The sequence below is a fragment of the Hemiscyllium ocellatum genome, chromosome 39 (assembly GCF_020745735.1).
Source record: "Hemiscyllium ocellatum isolate sHemOce1 chromosome 39, sHemOce1.pat.X.cur, whole genome shotgun sequence".
In the NCBI taxonomy this organism is placed as follows: domain Eukaryota; kingdom Metazoa; phylum Chordata; class Chondrichthyes; order Orectolobiformes; family Hemiscylliidae; genus Hemiscyllium; species Hemiscyllium ocellatum.
The window spans coordinates 3,765,135-3,789,683 of NC_083439.1; the positions used below are offsets into that span (position 1 = coordinate 3,765,135).

Here is a 24,549-nt window from a genome sequence, read left to right on the forward strand (position 1 = left end):
GTCAGAATTCAATGCCATTAATTACTGAAGCCCTCTAGGAAATGGGGAAGGCCAATGGGATTCAATTTGCAGATTGTTAACAACCAATAATACACATTACCATGCCAACGAGATCCCATGGCAGACAGCACAAGAAGCCATCTCTACGTGTAAAGGCACAGCCAGCACAACACTGTCATTATCACTTTGCCTTGCAAACCTCCTGCCAATCTGCATGGAATGGAACAGAAAAAAACTCAAAAAATATTGGAAGAACTGCAGATGCTGAAAATCAGAAACAAAAACAAAACCAGAAATTGCTGGAAAAACTCAGCAGGTCTGGCAGCGTCCATGGAGAGAAAGCAGAGTTAACGTTTCAGATCCAGTGACCCTTCTTCAGAACTGATTGTAGCTAGGAAAAGGTTGGTATTTATCCTGAAGATGGGGTGGCAGGAGAGGGCAGAATAAATGATAGATGGAGATTAAGCCCAAAGTGAGAGAAAAACAGTTGGACAGATAATGGAGTGGGTGAAGGTCAGTCTGGGAGAATGAATAGCTGCTAATGGGGAGTATTACTGGCTGACAATGGATTGTATATGGTAGAAGTCTATGTAACGTCTCAGCCCGGTGTGTGGGGATTGGGGTAAGGACATGTTCTCAAGCCCTAAAATTGATTTTAATTTCAGAGGATGGCAGGGTTCCCACACGGAAAATGAGGTATTGTTCTTTCAGCTTTGCTGAGCATTGGTGGAGCACTGCAGCAAACCTGAGTCAGAGATATTGGCTGGGAACAGGGTGAGCTGTTAAAGTGGCAGGCAACTGGAAACTCAGCATCTAAAAATATCCACCTGATTTAAGTATAATACTGCAATAGCGTCATGGAATGGGATAGCCCTGAAGGAGAACTTTCAGCCATTTGACTCTTTGAAAGAACTATCCAACTAAATCCACACACTCCCTGCCCTTTCCCCAAAGCCCAGTCAAAGTTTTCCTCTTCAAGTATTTATCCAATTCTGGTACCATTCTAGCAAACCTCCACTTGAGGGCCTTGACATTTTAAAATGTGAGACCATGAACTGGTCATGACACTTCAATCTCTGCCCATTCAATCTCAACTCAGAAGACTGACACAAATCCCATTGGAATCGCTCACTCTGCCTGTAATCCTAATTGAACAGAATATTCCCTAAATGCTTCCACTATATGGAAACCTAATCAACCATATCCTTCACATATATTCATATTGCACAGATTCACAACGGGTTAAATGCAATCCACTTCAACACATGATGTAGAATTGCTGATCATGTCAAAAGCAATTCTCTAATTACTCAGTACTCAATTATCAGTTGTTGTCACACTTATTAAATTTCACCTGGTGACAAAATGGCTTTCTTGAAGTCTCAGCATTTTATGTGAAAAAGGTTTTCTTTGCTCAGTATTTATCTCTCAATTTTATTTATATTATATTTCTGAATCTGTGGCAGAGTCTCCCCAGGCCTTAACTAATGTGGGCCGTGGGGATAAATTTGGAAGCATCATGTGAGAAGTTGAGCAAGCTGTTTCTTGAAGTTGAGAAACAAGTCCCATTTTCCAAGTAAGTTTGAGGTATTCAGATGAGATTCTCATCCATGTGTGATGAGAGACATAGAACAAGGATTATTGCTCATTATTCCCTCAATTGCTTCATCTTGAGTCATTAATAGGCAGGATGCTTACACTTACCTGATAGAAATTAGATACCAAAGATTCTGCACGGTGGCTCAGTGGTCAACACTGCTGCCTCACAGCACCAGAGACCCGGGTTCAATTCCCGCCTCAGGTAACTGTCTGTGTGGAGATTGCACATTCTCCCCGTGTCTGCGTGGGTTTCCTCCAGGTGCTCTAGTTTCCCCCCACAGTCCAAAGATGTGAGGTTAGGTGAATTTGCCATGCTAAATTGCCCGTAGTGTTAGGTGCGTTATTCAGAGGGAAATGGGTTTGGGTGGGTTACTTTTCGGAGGGTCAGTGTGGATTTGTTGGGCCGAAGGGCCTGTTTCCACACTGGAGGGAATCTAGTCTAAAAAAACTCCCCACATGCAAGTCAGAGCGGGTACCTGGTGACTCCAGCTCACCACTTGCTCCTCCAGACCTCCATCTTGGGCACTGGTCAGCAACATCTCAGAGCAGTGGCCACCATATTCCACATCCACAGACACTGGCATCTGACTTGTGCCAGTCTTTACGCACCATGATGGCACACTGTGCTTCAATTACAGGTTGCTTCTACAAAACCATGCCGCAGTTTGGAGCAGACTGGTATATTTCATTGCAAAACTGCTGCAACGACATTTTGCACACAGGGACTGGACTGGACCAGGCTGCATCTCAGGGCTATGTGCTTGCGCTCTTAGTGCTCATACACTTAACATCTACCTGGATGCTCATGGCACCCCAACCTTGCCTTGCCTTACCAGTTAGCACTTTACCTCCTGAGTTGCAGTTTGAAGGATCACTGTACTTCTGTCTTATATTGCAGTTTAGTGCAGAAACAAAGCCAACCAACTTGTCATGTCAATCAACCTGTGCTGCCTACACAGCAACTACCTGCATGTACTTCACCCAAATGGCCATATCTCAAAGTGGAATGGGAGTAATCCTCAGTTGAGGGGTCTGCTGTTCGTCAGTCAAGGGGTTTAAGTGTAATCAGTTAAGGCAGTGTCCCTGCTTGGTCCAGGGGCTTGGAAATGGTTCGATGTCTGCTTGTGGCAGTCTGAGTTGGCGGTTCATTTCACTACAGTCTGGCATGTCGACTATAGTCAGTCTTTCAGGTCCACTGCCACTGGTTATGGAATTAGTGGGACATCAGTCAATGAGTTGCAAGGAGGTCAGTAATATTTAGGGTTATCCATCCAATTTGAACAGGATTGGAGCACAGTCAGTTCTGGGTGTCAGTGGAATGAATGGGTATTTGAGGACATTGTTTGGAAACAGGCCCTTCAGCCCAACCAGTCCACACCGACCCTCCGAAGCGTAACCCACCCAGATCCATTTCCCTCTGATGAATGCACTGAACACTATGGGCAATTTGGTATGGCCAATTCAGCTGACTTGCACATCTTTGGACTGTGGGAGGAAACCGGAGCACCTGGAGGAAACCCACGCAGACACGGGGAGAATGTGCAAACTCCACACAGACAGTCGCCCAAGATTGGAATTGAACCTGGGACCCTGGTGCTGTGAGGCAGCAGTGCTAACCACTGAGCCACCGTGCCGCCCCATGCCACCTGTAGTGGTCAGGGGATGGAAGGCTCTGTGCTGTGAATTGGAGGCAGCTGTCTGGGATGCTTAAGGACAATTATAATGAAGGGGGAATATTTGAGATATACTGGGGACACGAGAGGGCATAGGGTGATGCGGGAGAAGGTGCCAGCACTGTTGCCTCCACTGTGTGGGCGGCACGGTGGCACAGTGGTTAGCACTGCTGCCTCACAGCGCCTGTAGACCCGGGTTCAATTCCCGACTCAGGCGACTGACTGTGTGGAGTTTGCACGTTCTCCCCGTGTCTGCGTGGGTTTCCTCCGGGTGCTCCGGTTTCCTCCCACAGTCCAAAGATGTGCGGGTCAGGTGAATTGGCCATGCTAAATTGCCCGTAGTGTTAGGTAAGGGGTAAATGTAGGGGTATGGGTGGGTTGCGCTTCGGCGGGTCGGTGTGGACTTGTTGGGCCGGAGGGCCTGTTTCCGCACTGTAAGTCTAATCTAAACATCGGACTGTGAAGCACGATGGTAGGCAGCACTTATCTGTAGTGACAGGGCTAAGGGGGTAAAGGATGAGAGCTGGAGTTGGAATTCGAGGTTGTGGGGGTTCAGTAAAAATGGGCTGCTCTAAGGATGCTGTGTAGAAAAGCTAATGGAGAGAAAGTGAACCCAATGACCGGCCAAATAGCCTCCACATGAAGAGGTCACAGCTGAAAGACCTCTCGAGTCTCAACCATAAATCAGCAGGATAGAGAAAAAGATACTACAGTAGGGACTAAGACACAGCTTTATTTCCTACAATTCTTAATCTCAAATCTGCCATGCATGTTATTCAGGAAGAGCTGCATGGCTCTGCAGAGTTTGACAGGATAGCTCATTTCCTCTACAAGTTAGAGACTTGTCTATGGTGTCACACACTTTTCTGAAATCCCACAAAAGCAAGGATACGGTGCTGTTTCCAGCTCTCCGCATTTCCCTTGAAGTTACTGTATCTCCAGCTGCTCTAAAACAACATGGTGTTTCCAGATATACATTGTTAATGGCACAATATAAATGGTAGTTGTTGTTGGTTTCTTTATTGATGTTCATGCTGGTTCCCTCAAAGGATGTAGATATTTAAGAAGAAGATTGTTTAATATGTGTGTCAAAGAAAATATTGTTAAAAATCACCCAACGCTAGGTTATAGTCCAGGAGGTTTATTTGGAAGCATAGGTTTTGAAATGTTGCTCCTTCTTCAGGTGCTTGTGGAGGTTAAGATCATGCTCACAGAATTTATAGCCAAAGGAGTCCACTATCATGGAGATATGATACAGTAAACAATTTTAGATTAAATCTTTCATCTTTTAGAATGGGATAAGCTATTTCTGTTCTTTGATATGTAAATCCCAGGACTTCTTTTAAATTACATTCTCAAGATTTGGAGCTGCCGGTGTTGGACTAGGGTGTACAAAGTTAAAAATCACACAATACCTGGTTATAGTTCAACAGGTTTATTTGGAAGCACTAGCTATCGGAGCGACGCTCCTTCATCAGGTGGTTGTGGAGCAGAATCATAAGATCCTGATGAAGGAGCAACGCTCCAAAAGCTAGTGCTTCCAAATAAACCTGTTGAACTATAACCAGGTGCTGTGTGATTTTAACTTCATTCTCAAGATAGCTCAGCTTTTCTAACAACAGTCTGTCTGTCTGTGTCCCAACGTTGAATCAGACTGACAAGCCCTCTGTATAGTTTTACAGCATTTTACATGGATTCATGCAGTTTTTGAGCTAAATAAAATGTAATTCTACAAAAACAAATTCACCCCATAAACTTATATGTGTGCATATGTCGGAATAGCAGAGTGTGCATGTGGGTGTGAGTGCATGCGATAGTGTGTGTGTGTGTGTGTGTGTGTGTGTGTGTGTGTGTGTGTGTGTGTGTGTGTGTGTGTGTGTGTGTGTGTGAGAGAGAGAGAGTTTGATTAAGAGTGTGTGTGTGTGAGAGAGTGTGAAGGGGTATGCGTCTGTGAGTGTGGGGGGTGTACGTGTCTGCATATGAGAGATAGCTTGTGTATAAGAAAGGGTCTGCGTAGGAGTGTGTGTGTGTATATGAGAGTGTATATCATGCAGTGGGGTCACCTCTAGTGTGACATGAACCCAAGGTCCCAGTTGAGGCCATTCCCATGGGTAATGAAATTGGTTATCAGCTTCTGCTCAGCCACTCAGCGTTGTTGCTTGTCACAAAGTCTGCCTTGGAGGATGGTCACCCGAAGGTCCAAGGCCAAATCTCCTGGGCCACTGGTGTTCACTGGGAGGGAACACTCCTGCAAGGTTTGTGAAGGTTTGTAGCTCAGGTTGAGCTTTAGAGAGTAGGTTTGCTCGCTGAGCTGTAGGTTTGATATCCAGACCTTTCATTACCTGGCTAGGTAACATCATCAGTGGTGACCTCCAAGTGAAGCGAAGCTGTTGTCTCCTGCTTTCTATTTATATGTCTGTCCTGGACGGGGTTCCTGGGGTTTGGGGTGATGTCATTTCCTGTTCGTTTTCTGAGGGGTTGATAGATGGCATCTAGATCTATGTGTTTGTTTATGGTGTTGTGGTTGGAGTGCCAGGCCTCTAGGAATTCTCTGGCATGTCTTTGCTTAGCCTGTCCCAGGGTAGATGTGTTGTCCCAGTTGAAATGGTGTTTTTTTTCATCCGTGTGTAGTGCTACGAGGGAGAGAGGGTCGTGTCTTTTTGTGGCTAGCTGGTGTTCGTGTATCCTGGTGGCTAACTTTCTTCCTGTTTGTCCTACGTAGTGTTTGTGGCAGTCCTTGCATGGAATTTTGTAGATGATGTTGGTTTTGTCCATGGGTTGTACTGGGTATTTTAAGTTTGTTAGTTTCTGTTTGAGAGTGTTGGTGGGTTTGTGTGCTACTAGGATTCCAAGGGGTCTTAGTAGTCTGGCTGTCATTTCTGAAACTTCTTTGATATATGGTAAGGTGGTTAGGATTTCTGGCTGCGTTTGGTCTGCTTGTCGTGGTTTGTTCTTGAGGAATCTGCACACTGTATTTTTTGAGTATCCGTTCTTCTTGAATACGTTGTATAGGTGGTTCTCCTCTGTTTTCCGAAGTTCGTCTGTGCTGCAGTGTGTGGTGGCTCATTGGAATAGTGTTCTAATACAATTTTGTTTGTGTGTGTTGAGACTGTTGCTGGTGTAGTTGAGTATTTGGTCAGTGTTTGTCGGTTTTCTGTATGCGCAGGTTTGCAGTTCTCCGTTGTCCTTTCTTTCGACTGTGACGTCCAGGACTGCGAGTTTGTTGTCAACTAACAAACTTAAAAGACCCAGTACAACCTATGGACAAAACCAATGTTATCTACAAAATTCCATGCAAGGACTGCCACAAACACTACGTAGGACAAACAGGAAGAAAGTTAGCCACCAGGATACATGAACACCAGCTAGCCACAAAAAGACACGACCCTCTCTCTCTCGTAGCCCTACACACGGATGAAAAAAACCCACCATTTTGACTGGGACAACACATCTACCCTGGGACAGGCTAAGCAAAGACATGCCAGAGAGTTCCTAGAGGCCTGGCACTCCAACCACAACGCCATAAACAAGCACATAGATCTAGATGCCATCTATCAACCCCTCAGAAAACGAACAGGAAATGACATCACCACAAACCCCATCCAGGAGAAAGATATAAATAGAAAGCAGGAGACAACAGCTTCACTTCACTTGGAGGTCGCCACTGATGGTGTTACCTAGCCAGGTAATGAAAGATCTGGATATCAAACCTACAGCTCAGCGAGCAAACCTACACCCTAAAAGGGAACACGCCTGTCTGTTGATTGTTGTGCGGTGTCCATTCATCTGTTGTCATAGCGTCTGCTCGGTCTCACCAATGTACTATACCTCGGGGCATTATTGCCTGTAGTGTATGAGATAGACCACATTGGCCAAGTCACATGAGTACTCACTGCATACACGGTGGGAGGTGTCCCGACGGGTAATTGTGGTAGCTGTGTGATATTCTGACACACCTTGCAGTCAGTGGCTGCCATGACAGGGTTGTATGGCGTTGTTGTCCTGACAGCTGGGCAGTTTGCTGCGAACAATGATCTGTTTAAGGTTTATGGTTGTTTAAAGGTGAGAACTGGAGGTGTGGTGAAGGTTCTATTTATTAGATTACTTACAGTGTGGAAACAGGCCCTTCGGCCCAACAAGTCCACACCGACCCGCTGAAGCGCAACCCACCCATACCCCTACATATACCCCTTACCTAACACTACGGGCAATTTAGCATGGCCAATTCACCTGATCCGCACATCTTTGGACTGTGGGAGGAAACCGGAAGGTCTTGACAAGGTGCTCATCCTCACTGTTAACGTATTGAAGGCTGTGAAGAACATGGCGTAGTTGTTCAGCTCCGAGGAAGTACTGGACAATGACGGGTACCCTGTCTGCTGCAGCCCGTGTCCGCCTCCTGAGGAGGTCACTGTGGTTTCTCGCTGTGGCATATCGGAACTGGCCAAAACATTAATATTTTCTTTTCTTTCAACCTGCTGTGCACTTCCACACTTTCCATGTTTATTTTTAAATTTGCAATGTTTGAACCTTTTTTCTGCTATCACTAGCGAGCTTGGTGTGTCTGACCATTTGCCTCACTGCAGGTTTGATCTGCATGGGCTCTGTTGGCCGTGTTCCGAGTTCTGAATCATCTTTACTTCAGTTTGCATTCAGTCTGTAAAATCTCACCACATTTTCTCCACAACCTGACAACCAATATCACTGCCCTCAGCTTGCTAGGAATTGTACAGAAATGACTGTAGCTCAGTGAGGATTTATACCAACAATGGAAACACTGATAACAATATATCAACTGCATTACATACAAGCTCACAAATGCCTCAATGCACAAACTGCTGACATTAACACAACCTAAGTTTTGTACAGCATCCATTAATCTGAAGGTGAATCACAGAAATGTTACTGCGCAGAAGGACGCCATTTTGCCTGTCAAACCTACACAGTTCTAGCTCCCTACTGCCAATCTCCTGCCTTTCCCCCATATCCCCGCACACCATTTCTATCCAAATAATCATTTGAGGCTGTCCTAACCTGTCCCCACTACATTTCCAGGCAATGCATTCCAGACACTAACTACTTGCTAGGGTGAAAAAGTATTTTCTCACGTTACCCTTGCTTCATTTGCACATCAACCTTTGTGTATATGTTCTTGTTACTTTTATGAGCGGGAGCAGCTTCTCACTATCTACTATGTCCAGCCCACTCATGACTTTGAAAACCATTACCAAATGTCCTATCTGCCTTCTTCTCTCTCACTGTTCACAAGAAATACCGGAATATCCGGGACCCAGAAAAACTAATCCCGCAATGACTTGTAGCTCCGTCTTTTCCATCATTTGTGGGAGTGTTTGAAATGGATGTGGTGCACAGTGGGCAGTTCCAATGCAACGTGTGAATAGGGCTCAGCTGGACATCCAATGGCCATGTTAAATCTGGGCATTTTGGACACTTTATGAAGTGGTGTTTTGGGTGCATTTCCAGTATCAACAGAAAGCAACCAAATACAACTCGTTTGCCATCTTTTCAAATGGGCCCCAGTACTTTCATGGTGTGAACTGAGGTCTGTTTGAGAATAAATTCCTTCACAGGATCTTGTTGAGACAATAGTTCAACATTTCATTAGCTTCACTGGCTGGTCACGCTGAGTGTTGAATCCAATCTAGCAATTATTTGAACACCATTCATGCAATTCAAAATTCATTCATTCTGTCTTCCCTTCCAGCGTGCAGTACTACATGCCTGTGTTAAATTTCATCTGTTCTGGTTCAGCTTACTTGCATATTTTGTAATTAATTAGCTAGTTGCCAATCTGTCTCTTCCTAATTTAGCGTCAGGACTATACATTCATAGAAAGGTGATATATCTACAACTGCTCTTCCAGTCCAGCGAATGAACAGTTTCAGTAATCTCAATCACTCACCCAGGGAAGGAAGAAGGAACAAGTAATTACTCTTCAAAGAACACGGTTTCAGCCATGACTCACCAGGTAGCACACACATTGCTCCAACACAGAAGAGGATGAGATTTAGACACATTCTTGAGGCATGAGCTCATTATCAGACTGATGTCCCAGAGTCAGTACCAAGAAAATGTTGTATTGTCAGAGGTGCTATCACATTTGGTTGAGAATTTTAAACTGGAGCCCTGTCAGCCCTCTGTCTAAGATATTACTTGAAAAAAAGCAGAGGAGTTCTTCCTCTGACCAATATTTATCCCTCAACGATCACATTCTGAGAAAGAAAAGATTAACTGTTAATTATTACATTGCTGTCTGCAGGAGTTTGCTGTGTGCAAATGAACTCCTGTGCTTGCTACATTTTAATACTTTAAAAGTCCTTGATTGCTGTTAAGTATTTTTGGATATTGTGAAAAGTGCTACAGGATGGTATTTTTTCTTTTCTCTTTAAACACTGCATCAAATTTCCCAGAATAACTTGAAGCACTTCACATATTCTGAAATATTTTGAAGTTGGTGATTGCTGTTCAATCTGTTTATATTGATTCACATTTACTTCAGTAAACCCCAAGCCAAAAACACATCTCAAAGGTTTTCTTAAATAAAACCGAATCCTTCGGCACAGCCTCATCCTGTTATTCAAGTGTGTGGTTTTTAACAGAAGCCATCTCAAACAGTCTTTTTCTCTCTCGACGTAATCAAACCTTGTCAAAACAACATTTTTCTGGGAATTGCCAACAGCACAACAACCAAGGGTTAAAATCCTCACAAGCTGCCAAAGACTATTTCCCCAGATTTCAGAGAAAGCAAATGTGTGAACTGACTGTTATTAGTATTTGACAAATATTGCAAGCTAGCTAGCTTCACATTGTTCTCCCCTTGCTTTTCTTTGTAGATCTTCTCATGACCCTCTTTAAACAGCTGTGCTGTCAATGTGCAAATAAGAAGGACAGTAAACACCTTCATGCCCTACTTTTCATTTTACAGATGTTCCAAAATTGCTCAAAGCATTGGCAGAACTGTCTCATTAAATCACAAGGTTAATACCTGCCTAAATGTAATGTTGATGGGAGTTGTTCATAACGGCTTGCTCGAACCCAACGTGGCTTTGCACCCCCTCCCAGATATGTATTATTATGGAGAACAGCATAGGGGTGACTGAATATGAAACTTGGGATGTTGTAATGTCATAAAGATAAATTGCTCGCTATGTTGGATGTGGGAGATTAGGGAGAGTTTCCATGTTACTTATGATTATGTCCCCAAAAAGTGTGTTTGTTTGCGAATCCTATTGGATCACATGGATTGGTTGGAGTGGCAGTTACAGGCAATGAGGAATTTACAGGAGCTAGGGAATGTGACGGATGGCAGTTGCAGGGAGATAAACCAAAGGTACAGTCAGATTGATGGGTGACCTCCAGAAAAGGTAGGAGAGGGAGGTAGGTAGTGCAGGAGTCTCTTTTGACTACCCCTGTCTCAAACAAGTGTGCGGTTTTGGAAAATGTAGGGGGTGATGGACTCTCAGGAGAATGTAGCATTGACAGCCAGGTTTCTGGTACCGAGACTGGCTCTAATGTATCAAGGGGTACGCCAGATTCCAAAAGATCAATTGTGATAGGGGACTCTCTAGTTAGAGGCACAAGCAGATGATTATGGGGCTGACAGCGAGACATCAGAATGGTGTGCTGCCTCCCTGGAACCAGGATCAAAATATCTCTGAGAATATTCTCAAAGAGGAGTGGGAACAGGAGATCATTATACACACTGGAACTAACTATACAGGAAGTGAGAAGGACAAGATTCTGAAGAGGGAATATATGAAGTTAGACAGGAATTTAAAAAGTATGTTCTTGAGGGTACTAATATCTGAATTACACCCAGTGCCACAAGCTAATGAGGGTAGGAGTAGGAGGATGAGGCAGATGAATCTGTGGCTGAGGAGCTGGTGCAGGCGAGAAGGGTTCACATTTTTGATTCATTGGAATCTCCTCTGGGGTAGAAGCGACCTGTGTAAGAAGGATGGGTTGGGACAAAGGGTCTGTTTCCATGCTATACATCTCTACGACTGTGATTCTAAATCTCCCCGCCAATATATTAGTTCCCTTCCAATTCAGGTGCAATCCAACCAGATATCCCAACCCAATCTCGTCCCACCTGCCAGCACCCAGCCCATATCCCTCCAAATCTTTCATATTCATATACAAATCCAGATGCCTTTTAAATGTTGCAATTGTACCAGCCTCTACCACTTCCTCTGGCAGCTCATTCCATACACGTATCACCCTCTGCGTGAAAAAGTTGCCGCTTAGGTCTCTTTTATATCTTTCCCCTCTCACCCTAAACCTATGCCCTCTAGTTCTGGGCTCCCCCACCCCAGGGAAGAGCTTTTGCACATTTACCCTATCCATGCCCCTCATGATTTTATAAACGTCAATAAGGTCATCCCTCAGCCTCCAACGCTCCAAGGAAAACAGCCCCAGCCTGTTCAACCACTCCCTGTAGCTCAAATCCTCCAACCCTGTAGCTCAAATCCTCCAACCCTGGCAACATCCTTATATAGAGGTTGTTCAGTTGGGAAAAGGAGCAAATCAAACAGACAGAGCAGGCAGGAACAAAGTAAAGAATGATCAATTAAACTGCATTTATTTCAATGCAAGAGGCCTTACAAGTAAGGCAGATGAACTCAGGGCAAGGTTAGGAAATGGGACTGGGATATCATAGCAATTGCAGAAGCATGGCTCAGGGATGGGCAGGACTGGAAGCGTAATGGTCCAAGGTGTAGATGCTGTAGGAAGGATCGAAAGGGGGGACAAGAGAGGCGGGGGAGAGGCGTTTTTGCTTAAGAATAACATTACATCTGCATTTAGGGAGAAGTTTCATAGCCAAATAATTTATAAAACTGACAGATATGTACAGGGAAGTTATTTGGGTGGAACTGAGAAATTAGAAAGGGATGATCATCTTATTGGGATTGTATTATAGACCCCCTAATAGTTAGAGGGAAATTGAGAAATAAATGTGTACGGCAATCTCAGCTATCTGTAAGAATAATAGAGTGGTTATGGTAGGGGATTTTAACTTTCCAAACATAGACTGGGACTGTCATAGTGATCAGGGTTTAGATGGGGATGAACTTGTTAAGTGTGTACAAGACAATTTTCTGATTCAGTATGTGGGTGTACCTACTAGAGAAGGTGCAAAACCTGACCTACTCTTGGGAAATAAGGCAGGGCAGGTAATTGTGGTGTCAGTGGGGAGCACAACTCTCAGACATCTCTATGCTTTAGTTCAGGCCTCTTGAGCATCACCAAATTCTTTATCCACCAATAGCAGTTGTACAGTCAGCTGCCTGGATTCTAAACTCTGTGATTCCCTCCTAAACTCTCTACCTTGCCTACCTCCTTTCAGATACCCCTAGCACTTTGTCCAAGCTTTCTGCTTGCAGCAGTCCATGCAAAGTGCTGGTAATCCACTTCCACCGATGTAGCCTGCCACTAGTCAAAGGCAGTAAGCTCCACTACTGGTTTATGTTACCGTTCAATTAAAACATAATTACATAGATCAAAATGAAAGAACCAATGAATGGCAAGGTTTCTTTCAGTGAAAGAAAGAGTGATTTTATTACCCACAACCCCAAAAATAATAATAAAGACATGAGCTCAACATGCACACAAAAATATTCCAAGAGGAAGAAATTGCCACTTTCTACAGAGACAGTTCTATAATAATTGTCAATTTTCCTTCATCACTTCCTCCTCCCGCCTCACACGAATTGTTGCAGGCAGATGTAGTGTTATTACTTTAAGAGCCGTGTTGCTTTAAAAGCTGGATATGCTAATTAACCAAGGACTAGGATGAAACCATATGACCAAATGCCATGTGCAATCCAGAGAAGCATGCTATACAGAAGATATGCACAGTTATCCATACCTCCAATTTGTTGTCTGAACTATTAGATACATCTATATGAGATTTTCAAATAAACTGAATTTCTTTATTATTTAATTGGTGTTACTTACCAATATCACAGGAAGTATGACCATAGGATTTTTTTGTTTTGTTAATTTGGTCTGTTCGTGTGGGATTTTCAAAACTGATGTGCATCAAAAAAGTGTGACTAGATGACTGGGGTGTTACGTTATTATGTTAAATCTGTAGCATGCATTGTCACAATAAAGTGTTGCACAGGAATGGAAAAAAAACTCTGGAGTAATCCTTAATCCCCCATTTTAATGTACCTATACTTCACATTAAACCAAATGCTTTTATATCTTGGTTTAACATGAAAGATACCATAACCATGATTCAAATGAAGAGCAGAGAACATCTTCCCAAAATCGAAAAAGACCAATATTTATCCCCCATATCACTAAAAAAAACTCTACTCATTATCACATTGCTATTTGTGAAATCTTCTGTGTATCAATAGACGCCCCATTGTTATATTTTAAAAATACATCATCAATATCCAACGTCCATCGGCTGATTTTAGTCCATGAACATTCTCAGGGAAAACAAAGATTTTGGGAAGGGTAAGTACTAATTTACAACAGCTGTTGTGATCACCTGACCACAAACTGAGACAAGTTCGGGAAACCAAATGAAATACACAAAACCAGCTGCAACAAAATTTACATTTTTATCAGGAGGCATTGAAGCTCAGTGAGGCATCAAGAAATGCAGACTTGTGACTCCCGTTAATTTAGGATGTAGGATAACTGCATGTGATGAGAGAAGCAAGATTGCTTGCAATAATCCGACTGGAAATGAAACAATGACGCACTAGAATCTGCAAAGAAATTGAATATCTACAGCAACCTTAGAGCAGCAAAGGTGACAGAAAGCAACGACTGATAATAGCAAAGATAATGAAAGTTCTTCTCTCATTAATCTCAGAAGTGCCTAGTGAAAAAAAAACTTGAAACAACAAGTATTCCTCAAGAGCTCAAGAATATCTCCAACCTTTGGCAAGTCTGAAGAAACAAGCTAAACAGTTAGCGCAAGTCATTCTCATTCTACAAGGACTCAAAAAACTTAAAACTGCAAGTGCCTGAATTTTGTAGTTCATCTAGATACCCCATCTCCATTCAGCATAAGCTTTTTACCTGTGTTTGTGTGTATCATGTCTACTTTTATTGTTTTTCTCAGGGTGGTAGTTTAATATTCCTCAATCTTTCACTCAAATAAGCCTTGTAATTAATTGGTCCTTCATTTTGACGTGGTTAATTATGTTGTAATTGAAATGTGCTAGCTGAAGGCTAAAATATAAATTAAAATTATTTGTTGCGAACTGAGAGGGGTTGAGAAAGAGATGAGTCACTCACCCTTCCACATCTGGTCAGAATACCACTCCTAAATAATCAACAACGACTATACCTCAAAAATACTTTTTTTGCTTTGGGATTTCCTAAAGTTGGAAAAGACACCATATAAATGCAATTTGATTATTTCATCACTGACTATCTTGAAATAAGTAAGTGTTTCACTACTTTTAAGGCAATTAGCCTGTTCCCATTGATTAACACTACATGTTTAATAACCTATATACCCATCAAACAAATCCCAAGTTCCAGATGGTCTCAGACAAGGTGTCAAACCAACAAAAGGAAAAAGGCAGAGACAAATGTATGTATCATTTTGAACAGCATCCCAAAGATTTACCCTCTGCTTTTTACAGTCATTTGCCTCAATTTCTGTTCAAACAAAAACATTCAGTTAAATTCTGATGATGACTACAATAAATAACTGTTCCTTTAAGTTTTTACCAGTTTGATTTCTTTCTTGAGTTGTGCTATTGAGACAAAGGAAGACTGTAATGTATTGGCTCAGGCAGGATTAATGGAATCAGTGATCCTAGTAAAACACTGACATGGAGAAAGGAACTCTGGGGAAAGGCAATATAGCGAGGACAATGAATGAGTGAATTCATAAGTTCAGGGGATGGTAGAGAGGAGAGCAGGGGTTGTTCGTGTGTGTGGGGGGGGGAGAAAGAATGATGGATTAGTCAGATAAAAGGTTTTCCAATCTGATGATGTCCCTTGCGTCATCATAGATTGACTCAAGGGATTAGTACACAAAAGGGTTCAAAATTTGAAATTAAAAGGAGCTTTGGGGTATTTCTGGGAAAATCAGAAGGATGCTTCTTTGATATTATTACCTTGTTCCTTGAGGGCTGCTTTCGCAGTTTGACACAAGGGATAAGGACAAGCTCAAATGAAGAGTTGCAAAGCAGGAAGAGTTAATAATGGAGCCAGGATCATGAGTAACCTTGACCTCAAAATGATCTGGGACACACGAAGGAAATGCACAGCCTCGATTCCAGGCGGCAGCAAAACTGAATGCAGCTTGCAAAAAATAAACTCCCTCACAAAAGGTTTTAACAGAGGAACCGCTGCATATGATTCATAATGTCAGGGAAAGCAAACATGGACCTGCAGAAATCAGGTGGAACTAAATGCTGCAAATTATTTTAACACTTTAATCCACTTCAAAGTTGTCTCCTTCCGTCCTAGTTCCCCACTGGTTCCGTGCAACCACCCGTATATCATCCGTAACTCATCAACATTTTGCAATTTGTTTGAGAGCGAGGCATTGTGTATTGAGCAAGTTATTCAACAATGAAAAGTCCCATAGCCAAGGCTAATCCCATTCTCAACTAATCTTCACACATACACACCTCCTAAAGGATGATGGTCTGCCCTATAACAGTAACATGCATTTATAAGGCACCTTTAGGTTTGTAAAAATATCCCAAGGTACTTCACAGCAGTGTTATCAAACAAGATTTGACACAGAGTAATATAAAGCAATATATGACCTTCAATATTCCATCTTTTTCTTGTTGAGTATGATCTATTATTTTAAACATGCAGGCCCTCTACAGTGTATATTCTTTCATGTGGTGATATTGCACACATGGTATCTTAAAAGGGCTATCATGTGCTTGGCCTATGTCGGATCTTTGCTCTGCTGCTTTCAGGAAACATTATATTTTCAAAAATTTAATTTATTTTCCTATGAATCTGTTCAGAGATGTTATTACACACCTCTGCAGCAGGTGGTCTTGAACCCTGGTCTCTCGGTTCACGAGTAGGAATGCTATCTACTGTACCACTAGAGCAAACATTATATTTCACTGAAACAAATTATCTAATCATTGCTGGTTGTGGCAGCTTGCTGTTCACAAGTTCATGATTGCATTTCTAAAGTACTTAATTGGTTTCAAAATGTTTCAAGATCTCCTGGTGTTGCAAAAGAGCAGGAACAGAATATGTGGGTTGGGCAATCGAGTCTGATAGATGAAGGGTCTAAAAGAGCGGAACAGGGATAAAAGATTAACTTTAAGAGATTTAAGGTAGACAGCTGGGGGAACTAACTTTTATACAGAATCAGTGACTTGAGAAACCAACATTTACCAATAGATCAAAATAGATAATTGAAGTCTCATAGAATAAAGGGATTTGGGAACAGGGCGGGAAAACAGGATTGAAATGCTGCTTGTGTGGAGGATAAACAACAATACACTAAGTCAAACCAAACAGCTTTCTGACAGATTGTCATTTCAAAGTAATTTCCAATCACAGTTATACACAGGATTCCCATTGGAAAAATCAATATATTAATCTATTGCCATTGCAAAACACACACAGCAAGAATACCTTTGCCTTGATTCACATGACATTTCAATAAGCAAACCATTCCTCCAAATCTATTAAACGAACATTCCATTTCCACAGATTATTTTTCTGTTAGATCACAATGGGAACACAATGCAGTTGCAGCATGTGAGGGATGTCAGAAACTGGGTGTGGAAAATTATTGTACTTCTTACATAAAATATGTCAAAACAAGCAATAAAACAATCAAAACAAGCCCCCTTTTCTCTTAGCACCTTTGATTAACAAAAATATATCAATCTCAGTTTTAAATTTCATAACTGATTTCACATCAGTTGACATTTAAGAAGAGAATTTCAAACTTTTACCACATGTTGAGATTAGAATAGTGAGGTGTTTGTTTTTAACCAATTCATACTTGATGGGCTGAAGGGCCTTTTTAGTAGACCTCTATGACTCTATTTTATGTGTAGGAATGTTTCCTTGTTTTATTGCTAAGAGGTCTGTTGTTCGTAGACTGCCAGCTGCAGAAACAGTTTCTCTCTAACTGCCTAACTAGATGCCCTTATTATCAGGAAAATTTCAGTCAAATCACCCTTTAACCTCCTAAGTTCAAGGTAATATAACCAATATTCCGTCAAAGCAGTATGAGTGCACAGGTGTGCAACAATCCAGAACTTGCCATGCACGGCAAAAAACTAGTCGCATGTACGAATGGTTACTTTAAGATGGAATCATTCCTTCATGAACCACCATGTTCTTTCTACGTGCAGTGCTCAGAACTGAACACTGTACAACTGTTTGGTCCAACTAGGATTCTGTATAATGTCCACCTTTGCAGAATGTCCCTAACTGAACAAATTGCCTTATCATAGTATAAACAACGCACCCAGCTTCACTAGAATGTTCTCAAAGAAACATGAAAAAAGCAATAGAAAAAGACTCCAGACCAAGTGAACTTAAGTTCATAAAAGGGGTACAAAGCATCTTAAAGGAAGAAGAGAAGGCTGCAAAAATGTATTGTGAGTTGACTGCCAAAAAGCAAAGAGTATTAGCTGTAATGTTTTCCTAAAGTCTTTTGGTATTTATGAATCAGTGACCTTGGTGACAGGTTGGGAAGTGTCTCTGACTTGTGCACCCGACTTTGCAATCCTTTCGTTATAAATAACTTTGAGAGATAGTCCTGAACATATCCATATAAATGCAAAACCTATCACAACAATACCCATTTTACTGATTTGTTTAAAATCCCAAAAACATAACAAGTCTGATAGAAAATGGAAGATGAAGTCAGCTCCTGAGATGTGGATGTGGACTCTCCAGTACATTTCCACAATTCTCTTATCACTGGTTTTAGAAAACTGATATGATTAGGCTTTAATTTTTTTGTTGCTATTTCAGCACTTGACAATTTCCCACAAGAATCCTTGCAATTAATCTGTTCATCAAAAATCTCAATGAGCTCATCAGCTCCTTAACATTGAGACAATAAAGTACCTAGTATGGACAGCTGACAGCCCTTTGATAAGACATTGAACAATTTCCCTGATAATAGGTAAAAGTACCATGGGTAATTTTGTAATGGGGCAGAGGGCTGTTCCGTTACATATGTTCACGCTTCTGTGTATGTAGAAAGGGAAATTTTAAAAATCTCCTGAGGAGGAATATCAGGGTGTATCAGGGCTATAAGCGATGTTTAGGTCACTTTCCTTTGAGAAGATTCATGAGAAACCACGACCTTTTGGACTTCAGAAGAAATTTCCCACTTGAACCTGATAATGGCCAGATTTATTTCCTATGGCAGCTCCTACGAAGGCTAACATTACTAGAGGTTGAACAGGTCAGTCCGTATGTGAGTTACAAACCAGACAGCAATATCCGTGATTTTTCTCTCACATTTGTTTTCTTGTCTGTAGTAACAACTTTTGCATTTAAACCAAACCTTTAACACAGTAAAAGGTTCAAATGCCTTTCTCAATGCATTATTATACAAAATTTGACACCAAAGTTTACAACAGATGACTAAAGGTTTGGTCAAAGAGATATGTTTAAAAAACTTCATAAGTAGGAGGTGCAGTGAAGAAATTTGGAGACCTTGACTGCTAAAGGTGTGGACTCTGAGTGTGGAACAATTACAATTGGAAGTGGTCAAGAATTGAAACAGTACAGAAAAATCAGGGGTTGTCAGGTTGGAGGAGCTTAGGGAGATAGGGAGGAGTGAAGCCATGGAGAAATTTCAAAGCATGGGTGAGAATTTTAAAGTGAGACATTTCTGAACCAGAAGTCAAAGTAGGCCAGTGAATATATGAATGATGGGTGAACTGCGTTTGGTATTCATGAGGAACTGTAACAGAAGCTTTTTCCTTGTGTCTTCAACATCTTTGAATATTTAAGTTGAACTGTATTCTTAAGTTTTGATTCAATGCCACCATGATTTGCCCCCAGCTCTGACTTCCTCCAGAGAGAAAATGTTCTCTGATGTATTGTGTCTGTGGTCATTTCACCTGTTTGGTTAAGTGTATATTAATTCTGTTTAATTATACATAAATGGTGGAGATTATCTGAGGATTCACCTGTGTTCCTAAAGACATAGACAGAAACTATGGTTATATGTTAGGTGGTACAAGTTTGTGATGTGTACTGCTGTAAATAAATGTTTATAAGTGTGTAAAGATTGGCTCTGGTTCTTTCTATCTTTCAACTGATTTTATGATGTTTTTATAATCGATGTGAGACTAGACAATTAGAGTTCTGCAATTTAAATTGTGAGTTGCTATTTTGATTAAGTCAGTTATGTTCATGTCAGAGCCCAGCTAGAATGAAGCTTTCAGTGGGCTGGTCAAACAGGCAGAAGATAATCAACACACTGCTCCTGTGATTGGAAATACAATCTGAAAATTTAAAGCTAAATCATTCTGCAGTAATGTCAGGAAGCAATGCACACATGACACACACAGCTGATGGAAACCGAGAACTGCTTCTCCCCAAAAAAGCTGTTGAGACAGGGGTCCAAATGGAAATTTCAAAATCGTGAATGATAATACTTTGGTCTGGCAAGGATATTAAGGGTTACAGAAACAAGACAGGGAATTGGAGTTGAGATACAGTTTAACCATGATCTTTCGAATTGTAAGAACAGTTTCAAAGCTGAATGGCGTCTTGGTGTGCCTATGTTCCATGATCTGAGCAAAGAGCAGAGAGGCTGAATTAGGACCAAAAGATCAGCATCTTCCTTCGGGTTTAGGCAGTGTAAAGCACAGCGAAGCGGGGCGGATTATTGTGGGGTTTTGTGGTTTTTTTTGACTGAGGTTTTATTCTGACTGTTGGTTTGATTTGCCTGCTCTCGCTGCGGGTTGCAGCCCTTGCTGGTGCTGGGCTGGATGAGGTCTCTGGAGCACAGAGACTGCTGTCTCCTCGTCTCCCCTGGATCTGACTGGGGCTGATGCCCTCGCAGAGGCTGAATTCCTGGTCCAGATATTAGCTGAGTTCCACCCAGGGGGATGCCTCTATTGAATATGCCAATAGGAATAGCACTGCGATGTCAGAATGTCAGAATTTCAGACACAGGCAAATAATTCACATTCTCAGGTACATCACACAGATGTACCCCTCTCTCACTGCACACCCCAAGTCATCTCCTCTGCACAGAAGCTCTTCAGCCACATTCTCACCCTCTCTCATCACACAGATGAACTGCAACATGACAGTGACAAAAGATGGCAGTCTTCTGGGTTGCTTTCGGTTGTCCATTTCTGTTTTCTTTCTCCACATTAAACTGTTCTTTTCAAATACCAGTTGTCATTGTAACGGAGACTTCTCATCAGGCTAATACTCTGTGATTGCCACATGAATAACACAATTGAGAAATATAAATCCACGTTTGTTGTTTTTACAAAGATTGGTGATACAGACAAAAAACAGAGATCTGTAATCTCATTGATTACATGAGTGGACAAACTATAGATAACTTCAACACTGCCCAAGCAATTTTAGACCTGGTTTTGACCGATAATAAGCTCGTTGCTAATATTAATTAAATAATGAAAATCTAACATTGTGGAGGTACATAGGGATTTAGGTGCCCACGTACATGAAATGCTGGAATATAGTAGTCAGGTACATAAATCAGTCAGAAGGGCAAATGGAATATTAGCATTTATAACCAGCCGACTAGAATATGAAGAGATGGATGCTTTGCTCAAACAACACAAAACCCTAAGTAGATCAATTCTTGGAAGACTTTGCACAACACTTACAACAGGTATACTTACCTTAAAAATACAGTGCAAGATTACCAAGAATATTATCGGGACTTCGAGCGTTAGGTTTTATAAAAGATTACATAAACATGGCTTGCACCTCCTGCAACAAAAGTTTGAAGGATGATTTTGGTTGAATTTTTCAGGATTCTGAAAGGAATTGATATCGCTAATGGAAGGAAACACTTTCTGTTGATGAAATGAGTCATGGACAAAGGAACATAACATTAAAATTAGAGCCAAGCCATTTAGGAGAGGAGTTAGGAAGCGTTTTAACATAAAGCCAGATAGAAGTACTGAATGCTGTCTCGCAAAATAAAAGAAGATGCTCACTCAATTAATCATTTTAAATCTGCAATCAATAGATCTTTTTAGCCAAGGAAATGAAGCCAAGACAGTTGGATGGAGGTTAGAAACAGATCAGTCAGAATATGACAGAATAATGGAACAGGTTCAAGGGGTTCAACAGCCTGTCCTGTTCCTACATTCCAAAAACCCATCTTGGGGGATGCTACATTGCCTGTTGAGGCAATCTTTCCAGCAGCATGTCCTATCCAGCAATTCTGAGATCTCTGCCGTCTCCTGTAGCCTTCCAACTTCCCTATCTCTATAACCACCTTAAGCCCTACAAATCTCCAAGATTCCTGCAGTCCTCTGACTTGAGACTCTTCTGCTTCCAAAGGGTTAACCATTCCATCACTCATTGCACCTTCAGTTGTCTCACCCCCAAAGCAGAAGATTCTCACTAAATCTTTCTGCCTTTCTCTTTATCTTCCCTTTAAAATATTCCTTAAAATCTACCTCTCTCACTAAGCTTTGGCCACCTATCCTAATATCTGGTTCAGTGTCAAACTTTGACAGCTCCCCCCCCCCCACATTACATTTTACTATGTTAAAGGTGCTATGTCAATGCAGATTGTTCTTGAATAATACAATGTCACCAACTTGATCTGGTGCAGCACTAACTTTTACAGCGCATCCTTCCAGCTGTTTTATTCAAGATTTTAATAGTTTGCCATTGGAAATATGATTAATGACAGTTATAAACATGCAAATTCTAGAAGATTTTTAGCACCAGCTGATTTCATCATCACAGGGAGTTTACCCGACTCCTGGTAAGACTTGAGGCAAGACACTTCATCCAGCAAAAGTGCTCCTTTAATGCAGAAAGACATAGATGCTACCTCCACCACAAGAGAGACGCGCAGAGACCCATCATTATGAGGAAATGCTTTTTTCAGTTTGAAAGAGGTAGTTCACACAAGTTCATTCATGAGCCGGCCAGACCCCTTCTGCTTTTATTTGGGAAGGGGTAAAGTGATTGGGAAAGAGTGCTGAAAGAAAGCCAAAGTAGCAACATAAAGACAGACACACGACACACTTTCAAACTGGGTATTTCAATATTTGATAAATCCTGGTGAACGTAATTGTCTTACATTAGCCTGTACAGGAAGCAGTAATTCTGAAAGCAAGACAATCTGTTCTATCTGTGAACTGGACTGTAATCACCACATTTGGAAAACTAAGATTTCCAATTCATTCTGACTGGATTTTTACCTAGTTAACTGCTAATCCGTCAGGAATAGTCCCTGTTCTAAGTGCCCTAACAATGCCAAGCATGCCAAGAGAAATCAGGGTTGCTTCTTCACTGTTATCTACAAATAGGCAAGAAAGGGAATATTTATAGACCATTGTCACAATAGGTACTTTTCACACAGATGGTAACTGATATAAATGATTTTTTTTTCACCCACAACATGAGTGTTTCTGAAACAAAAGCCCACCTTAGTCAAGATTCATCAAAACAGTCAATAGGAGGGTGATGGGGGAACCGGCATTCCAGCTGAAAAGTTAAGCTTATTTCTGCTAAATATAATGAGGCTTCGAGATTATCTGAATATTGTTCATTTAAAGTGGGTTAGCCCCTTCGCAGTGTTGCCAAGACGATTGCGATCTGTACACAAAAATTAACACCCAATCAAAACACACACACGCGCGCACATACAGACACAGCAGCAAAACATGCAGTTACACAAGGCGCAAAGTGTTTGATGGATACTCGCGGTTGCATCTTGCAAATGAATCCGAAGCGAATGTCCTTGTGCCGGCTGCCGGGATGACACTAACCTGAATGGTGCAGGAATATTCGGAATCGTCCAGCAGCCTGACTGTGCAGTCAAACTCCCGGTCCAGGTTCCTGATGCTGCCGCTTCTTAACCTGCTGAGCATCTTCCTTCGGGTTTCGGCACCTTAAAGCAGAGCGAAGCAGCGGCGGATTATTGTGGGGGTTTATTTTTGACTGAGGTTTTATTCTGACTGTTGGTTTGATTTGCCTGCTCCCGCTGCGGGCTGCAGCCCCTTGCTGGCGCTGGGCTGGACGGGGTCTCTGGAGCACAGGGACTGCTCTCTCCTCATCTCCCCTGGATCTGACTGGGGCTGATGCTCTCGCATCGCAGCGCAGCGTGAGCGGCCAGGGCAAAGTATCCAGGCAGAGCGACCTCACCGCGACCCCCAGACAGACAGCCCGCTCCACCAATCTCCGCCGGGAGCCTTTCTGATGGGCATGGGCACTCACCAATTGCGCCGAGGGGTGGGCGGTACCAGGAGGCGGTGAGCGGGGGCGGGCAGTGGGTGGTATCCCCGCTGACCAGCGAGAGGGAGTCTATTCAATGGGCAGGAACAGTCGCAGGCTCAATTGTTGGAGACAAACTTGTGCAGTCGGTGCAGGAAATCTGTAAATGCAATGCATCAAATAAACAGACGCTGGTTTTCCCATTGTACGTCCCAGGATTTCTTTGTACCTAGCCATTGCATTTTTATCGGCTTTGTGTGTTTCCTATTGTGCTTGCAAATACTGCATAATGAGAGCACGGACAACACTGGATTTAATTTGTTCTCTTTCTCTCTCTCTCTCTCTGCAGCGCCTCTACACAGCCCTCAGTGACTGTTCTGCATAAATCTCCCCTTTATTAGCACGCAGCTCAGGCGAATGACAGCGAAGTCTGTTGGGGTTTGACCACGACCCCTGGAATAGGCTCCTCAAGGGTAAGGTCTTTGGGATTGGGGGAGGGGGACAGAACAGCAACTGGGGTCGAAATAAAGGTAGAAAATAGCAGAAAGGAAGCACCAAACACCAGCCGGGCTGCTTCCAGATCCAGCACAGTGAACAGACGCCTTTGTGTGAGTTATTACCGCCTTTGGTAATTACTAGCCAAAGGCAGATCAATTTACACATATAAATATGTTAATAGAACTTGAGTGAGCAAAGCGAAATACCCAAAATCATTTCGGCGAGGAGGTACAAGGACTGGGCTGGAAAGTCAAACTGCAGAAAAATCTCCAGCCAAAACTCAGAAACGTCATGAACATTATTAATTCTATGAAATTGTTCGCCTAAAGGAGTAGTCAGGTTCTCTGGAGCACATCAGAGTCAACAAGACAGT

At 42.2% G+C, this 24,549-nt stretch overlaps 1 protein-coding gene across 2 annotated transcripts in view; it reads right to left on the reverse strand.

Moving 5' to 3' along the window:
• Positions 1-23,335, reverse strand: part of LOC132834159 (FERM domain-containing protein 5-like) — a 243,112-nt gene extending 219,777 nt beyond the window's left edge. For both annotated transcript variants that reach the window (XM_060852817.1, XM_060852816.1), the window contains exon 1: positions 23,234-23,335. In XM_060852817.1, the coding sequence (XP_060708800.1) occupies positions 23,234-23,335 (102 nt within the window). The remainder of the gene's footprint in view (positions 1-23,233) is intronic.
• Between the last annotated feature and the right edge of the window lie 1,214 nt (positions 23,336-24,549).